Source organism: Rhincodon typus, chromosome 46 (genome assembly GCF_021869965.1).
Source record: "Rhincodon typus isolate 14 chromosome 46, sRhiTyp1.1, whole genome shotgun sequence".
Lineage (NCBI taxonomy): Eukaryota > Metazoa > Chordata > Chondrichthyes > Orectolobiformes > Rhincodontidae > Rhincodon > Rhincodon typus.
The window spans coordinates 7,549,109-7,556,209 of record NC_063377.1 but is presented as its reverse complement, the minus strand read 5'-3'; the positions used below and the strand labels follow the sequence as shown (position 1 = coordinate 7,556,209).

At 46.8% G+C, this 7,101-nt stretch overlaps 2 protein-coding genes across 5 annotated transcripts in view; both read right to left on the bottom strand.

Annotated features, from left to right (window-relative positions):
* psmd4a (proteasome 26S subunit ubiquitin receptor, non-ATPase 4a) overlaps positions 1-167 on the bottom strand; it is a 9,371-nt gene extending 9,204 nt beyond the window's left edge. The window contains exon 1 of the mRNA XM_048620394.1: positions 29-167. Coding sequence (XP_048476351.1) covers positions 29-54 — 26 coding nt within the window. The 5' untranslated portion in view covers positions 55-167. The remainder of the gene's footprint in view (positions 1-28) is intronic.
* A 5,532-nt stretch (positions 168-5,699) lies between these two features.
* Positions 5,700-7,101, bottom strand: part of pip5k1ab (phosphatidylinositol-4-phosphate 5-kinase, type I, alpha, b) — a 50,642-nt gene continuing 49,240 nt past the window's right edge. For all 4 annotated transcript variants that reach the window (XM_048620393.1, XM_048620390.1, XM_048620391.1 and 1 more), the window contains one exon: positions 5,700-7,101. This exon is cut by the window's right edge and continues 3,966 nt beyond it. The gene's annotated coding sequence lies outside the window, so the exon portion shown is untranslated.

Here is a 7,101-nt window from a genome sequence, read left to right as displayed (position 1 = left end):
CCTCCCTCCCTGTCCCTCTCTCACTCACCACACCATCGTACTCTCCAGCACCATCTTGCCGGGGCCTTGTCTTCAACGGCCACCTCCTCTCTTCCACCAGCAAACGCGATTCCCATTGGCCTCTGCCCTCCGCCCAATCACCGCCCTCCCTTTCCACAGGTCGGCGCGGGCAGCGACGGTCACGCGGATCACGTGGTCTAGAGGCGCCGGCTAACTACGCCCCATCCTGATCAAAGCTTGCTGGGACTTGTAGTTTCCTCCTGCACTGGGCGCCGTCTTCCCAGGTGTTCGGGGATGAAGGATATAAACCTGAAATGTCGCCTTTACCACTCCCCCGATGCCGTGTTCCTCCAGCTCCGTACTATATTGACTGTGTTGTTCAGGTGTTGTTCTGTCTGTCCGCAAGGATGCCGGGTGTTGTAGTCGCTTCCGGTGCTGGTCCCAAGTTGTTGTGGCTTTCCTTAGCAGCCAGAATGCCGGGAGTTGTAGTCACTTCCTGCGCGATATTCCCAGCTGTTGTAGTTTTTAATTCCCGATAGCAAGGACGCCGGGAGTTGTAGTCGCTTCCAGCACTGATCTACCAGGAGTTGTAGTTTTAGAGGCAGGGGTTGAGTCTTGCATGGGACTTAAACAAGGTCCAGCAGGACAGGGATAACTTGGGTCACTAGCCTGAAAAAGTTAATTCTTTCTCACCACACAGATTGTGAGTATCTCCAGCACTTTGTGTTTAGTTCAGTAATCCTCCCTTTAGGTGTTAGCCAGTACAGCAGGGAATATTTAAACTATAAGGTGGAGAGCAGGGCTGGTGTTATAGTCTGGGCCCTGAGCAGGAGAATAAGAATTAGAAATGAAAGATTAACAAAAAGGTAGAGAGGAAAAGTGGGGAGGGCAGAACAAAGAAAGACTGGTTGCCTTTTTTTAATGCATTGGTTTCACTGGCTGGGACAGTCCTAGTTGCCCCTTGAGAAGGTGGTGGTGAGCTGCTTTCTTGACCCAGTGGCATGTGTGCTGTAAGTACACCCACGATGCCATTAGGGAGGGAGTTCCAGAATTGAAGAGCACTGGCGGGTCATTATTGAACAAACAACACAGCTCTTTGGCTCTTCACAACAGTTGTGGAGAACCAGCCTGGACTGGCAAAACTCAGAATTTAATGTCTAACACTAGATGCACTGGTACAAAGAAAATGTGTAAGAATTTCAGAAAGACTAAATTTAAAGATACTATTCTTGAGTGCACAAAACAGTACAAATGGAATCAGTCTGGTGAACCTTTGCTGGACTCCATCAATAGTAACAACATCCTTCCTCAGACTGGGAGACCAAAACTGCACACAATACTCAAGGTGTGGCCTCACAGTTATATGCCCTGTATAATTGCAATAAGACATCCCTACTCCGATACTCAAATCCTCTCGCTATGAAGGCCAGCATGCCATTAGCTTACCTCACCGCCTGCTGCACCTGCATGCCAACCTTCAGTGACTGTTCCACCATAACATCCAGGTCTCAGTGCACCTCACTTTTTCCCTAAACTGCCACCATTCAGAGAATAATCTGCCTTCTATCAACCTTTGAATTGGTTGTCCCCTCAATCTGGCAAGAGCTAATATTTAAGTAATAAATGCTTGCAATTGCAATAATTATACCATCCCATCAGGCAAAGGAACACACCACAAAAGGTTACCCAACCATGGCCAACAAAGTAAGTTAAGAACAGCATTAGATCTAAAGAAGTCATCCATAAAGTTGCTTGAGAAAAGTAGCCCAGCCTGAGAACTGGGAGCAGAAGGCCTAGTGGGGGTAAAATAGAATAAGTAAATGTGCAAGAAACATAAAATGAACTCTTAAGAGCTTCTGGCAAAAACATTAGTGCAGATAAACGTAAGCCTTTGGAGTCTGAAACAGAGTTGTAGAGTCAGAGTTGAACAGTATAGAAACAGAACCTTCGGTCCAACTTGTCGATGCCAATCAGATAGCCTATATTAATCTAGTCCCATTTGCCAGCATTTGGCTCATATCACTCTAAACCCTTCCTATTCATATACCCACTCAAATGCCTTTTAAATGTTGTAATTGTACCAGCCTCCACCACCTCCTCTGGCAGCTCGTTCCATACACGCACCACCCTCTGTGAAAAAGTTGCCCCTTGGGTCCCTTTTAAATCTTTCCCCTCTCACCTTAAACCTATACCCTCTAGTTTTGGACTTCCCTACCCTGGGGAAAAGACCTGGTTATTCACCCTATCCATGCCCCATATGATTTTATAAACCTTTAGAAGGTCACCCCCCAGCCTACTCAACATTCGCCCATAGCTCAAACCCTCCAACCCTGGCAACATCCTTGTAAATCTTTTCTGCACCCTTTCAAGTTTCACAACATCCTTTCAAAGCAGGGAGATTAGAATTACATTCTTCCAAAAGTGGCTGAAAAATGTCCTGTACAACCGCAACATGACCTCCCAACTCCTGTACTCAATGCACTGACCAATAAAGGCAAGCGTACCAAACGCCTTCTTCACTACCCTATCTACCTGTAACTCCACTTCCAAGGAACTATCCACCTGTACTCCAAGGTCTCTTTGTTTTGCAGCACACCCCAGGACCCTACCATTAAGTAAGTCCTGCCCTGATTTGCCTTTCCAAAATGCAGCATATCACATTTATCTAAATTAAATTCCACCTGCCACTCTTCAGCCAATTGGTCCATCTGATAAGATCCCGGTATATTCTGAGGTAACGTTCTTTGTTGTCCACTACACATGAACTAATAGGATATTGGTGAGGCCTCTTCTGGAGTACTGTGTCCAGTTCTGGTCGCCCTGTTATAGGAAGGATATTCTTAAGCTGGAAAAGGTTCAGAAGAGATGTACCAGGATATTGACAGGAATGAAGGGTTTGAGTTATAAAGATAGGCTGTGACTTTTTTCACTGGAGTGTAGGAGGTCGAGAGGTGACTTTATAGAAGTTTATAAAATAATGAGGGGTATAGGGTATAGATAGGGTTAATGGTAGATGTCCTTTCCCTAGGATGGGAGATTTAAAGAATGGGGGTATATTTTTAAGGTGACAGGAGAGAGATTTTTAAAAAACACGAAGGGCATTTTTTTTTTAAAAAAAAACACAAGTTGGTTTGCGTGTGGAATTAACTTCCTGAGGAAGTGGTGGATGTGAGCACACTCACAATGTTTAAAAGACATTTGGATAAGTACATGGATAGGAAAGGTTTGGAGGGATATGGGCCAGGAGCAGGTAGGTGGGACTAGTTTAGTTTGAGATTACATTCAGCATGGACTGATTGGATTCAAGGGTCTGTTTCCGTGCTGGAAGACTGAGACACAAGGAAATGGCAGAGCAATTAAATGAAGTAATTAAAAGTTCTGTTTTCACAAGACAGAAAAAAAATCCCATTAATTCTTGCTTCCCTAGCCTTCAAGAATAGTTTTTAAAAAGTGTACTTAGGGACTTAAAGCCGATTAATCTTCATGTTCTGATGATTCCAGGGTACCATAGGAGGTCAGCATGGAAGTAGATGTGTTGGCTATCATCTTCCATAATTTAATAAATTCCAGAACAGTCCCAGAAGATTGGAGGGTGGCAAATATTAGCCCACGATTTTAACAGAGGGAGAAAATCAGGGCACAAGTTTAAGGTGAGGAGTAAGTGGTTTAGAGGGGATCTGGGTTAGGAATATGGAATGTGTTGCCTGAGGGGGTGGTGGAGGCAACATTTGAGAAGAGCCTGGACAAGCACTTAAAACGCCAGGGCATAGGAGACCATGGATGATGTGCAGGAGTACAGTTGGTAACAAAAACAGAAATTGCTGGCAAAGCTCAGCAGGTCTGGCCAGCATCTGTAGTGAGAAATCAGGGTGAATGTTTTGGGTCGAGTGACCCTTCCAAAGGACTCAGACCTGCTGAGCTTCTCCAGCAATTTCTGTTTTTGTTTCTGATTTACAGCATCTGCAGTCCTTTTGGTTCTTATTGAGTATAGCTGGTGTTTGTTTGTCATTCACACACACAGTGGGCCAAAGGGTCCCATTTCTTTTTTTTTGAGTGCCTAGCTAGGAAAACAGATGAAGGAGACCAATGGATGTAGTGTACTGGTTTTTCAGAAAGCTTCTGATAAAGTCCCATGTTAGAGGTGCAATATCAAAGCATTTGATTTGGGAGTAATACAGTGTGGAGCTGGAGGAACACAGCAGGTTAGGCAGCATCAGAGGAGCAAGAAAGTCAACTTTGAGTTTACATCCTTTGTCAGAACTGCTCGTCCGATGCTGCCTGACCTGCTGCATTTCTCCAGCTCCACACTGTATCGACTCTGATTCAGCACCTGCAGTTCTTGCTATCTCCCAGGATTGGGGAGGTGGGGGGGGTAACTTATGCACGGATTGAGAATTGATAAGCAGACAGGGAACAGGAGGAACACATGGGTCATTTCTGAAGTGCAAGGGTGTCCCAGGGATCACTGCTTAGAACCCAGCCCTTCACAATCTGTGTCAATGGGTTGAACGAAGGAATCAAAAATATGATGACATGAAACTAGATGGCCAAGAGGGGGATTTGAATTAGGAGAGAGAGTTTAAGATGGAGACGAAGATGCGAATTTGGTTTACTGTCACAGGATTGAGTGTCCAAGGAACTCTCTTCCCCAGAGTGTGGAGGAGGATGGGTCTTTGAATCTTTTTAAGTCATAAGGATGTACAGCACAGAAACAGACCCTTCAGTCCAACTCATCCATGCCGACCAGATATCCTAAATTAATTTAGTCCCATTTGCCAGCATTTGGCCCATATCTCTCTAAACCCTTCCTATTCATGTACCCATCCAGATGCCTTTTAAATGTTGTAATTGTACCAGCCTCCACCACTTCCTCTGGCAGCTCGTTCCATACACGCACCACCCTCTGTGTGAAAAAAAGTTACCCCTCAGGTCCCTTTCCCCCCTCACCTTAAACCTATGCCCCTCTAGTTTTGGACTCCCCCTACCCTGGGGAAAAGACCTTGGCCATTCACCCTGTCCGTGCCCCTCATGATTTTATGGACCTCTATAAGGTCACCCCCTCAGCCTCCGATGCTCCAGGGGGTATAGCTCCAGCCTATTCAGCCTCTCCCTGTAGCATGACCAACGATGGAAATGAAGGGTATTGGCGAGTGAGTGGGGAAAGGGAACCAAGGCCACAAATCAGATCAGGAATTATCCAACTGAATGGTGGAACAGGCTCGAGAGACCGATTTCTGCTCCTAATCCAAATGTACGTTTCCAAGTGTGGGCGGGATTAGGACCACAGGAGCATCGATAGAAGACAGTCATGGATAAACCCAATTGGGAACTCGGGGGGGGGGGGGCAAGTCTTCAGCCTCAGCACGGGGAGAATGGGGGACTCACTCCTGCAGGGAGTGATTAAGGACAATAGCAGAGACACACTGAAAGGTTGCGGGGGGTAAAGGGGGGTGGGGGAAGAGATGGTGGATAAACAGACGAGGGAGAAGGAATAGGAGGATAGAGAAATGAGGGGAGGCGGTGTGCAGCAGAAACGCCAGCACATTGCCAATGGGTTGAGGAACCTGTCAGCATGTTGGAGATTCACTGAGATACCAAGAACTGGAAAGTTTGAACACAACCCTTAAAATATTAGTCTTGGCAATCAACTGAAGCAATCCCATTCCTCTCATTCAGTAAAGTCAAGACAGAGACATGTGTTAGGTAAACTCTCCATTTATATACAGACATATACAAAGTCAATGGAAAGTTCAGGAATTTAAATTATCACAAATGCAGGAAATAAACATTTTGTTGAAACCAGAGACCGGCACAGACCCAAGCTGCTTCATTCCGGTCCCAGCGCATGTAATAACGGGAGCACAAAGCAAGCTCACTGACCTACACGGCCTGTTAAATAAGATACATGGCGTTAATTTTTCGCTTTGTCACTTAACCTGGGGGTGAGTTGGGGTGGTCAAACGAGCTGCCATTACTTCAACCCCGTTGCCCTTCCATTCCTCACCTCTGGGGACAGCCAGCAGGCCGATCGGCTGTGAAGGGCATCACAGACGACGATCCAGCAGCCCACCAGGGCTTTGCGGGGTGGTGGTGGGGGGCGGGGGCGGTGTGTGTGGCTGTTTTGGCAGTGGAGGTGGAAACAAAAAGTGTGCCCCCACATCCAAACCACCCTCCTCCACCCACTTAAAACGAGAGCGTGGTTCCAGCTCTGGCAGTAGCAAGGACCAACCTTATCTCTACCCCTACCCCAACCCACCCTCCCTCCCTGACCCAACCTGTGAAGGGGCAGGTGGGCAAAGGCTCTTGAGGTGCTAAACCCTGGTTGGGAATGAGAGAGCATTAAGGGTGCCACTCCCCATTCCCCCACCCAAAACCCCCAAAAGGCAAAAGAGGAAGTGACCAATAGAGGTCACTTTAGTTGGCACATCTAACACAGTGGCACTTATGTAAAAAAATACAAGGTTCTGAAGCTGGGGAACAAAAGCATTCTGAACTTGTCTCTATTTTTGTTTTAGAAAAGGAACTGCAAATTTGCAGGGCTAACACAGCAGCCAGATGAGAGAGAGAGAGAGAACCTCAGGCACTGAATTCATCACCCCCAGGTTCCCAGAGACACATTTGAAAGGGGGGAGGCTTTTGTATACAGTCTATGGCAGATGGCACAATCGGTATACTGTCAAGGGGCATCTTGGCACAGTGCTAAATGCTTCAGAGAGAGAGAAACCCCGTAGGCAAAAACCCAGAGGCAAGCTCTCACATCAGGGAGTGAGGTGGCGTATATGGCAAGAGGAGAAATGAGCATTCTGTGAGCTGAAGGAGAAGGCAAGCATCTGCAAAGGTGCCAACTCTGCATCAGGGAACCAATTTAAAAAAATAAACTGAGGGGTGAAAATGAAGCTCGCTTCTACAGCGCCTTCTGCCACCAGTGGTCACCCCCAAAAGTGCCCACAGTGCAGTCACTGCTAACAGTAAGAGGGGGGAATGCTGCAGCAAAGTCACAAGCAGCAAGCTTTAGCTGTGTGGTAATGACCAGGTAGTCATCGTTTTGTCAAATCAGTAACATTGTGGGGGTGGGGGTGGGGGAGGAGGAGGAGGAGGAGG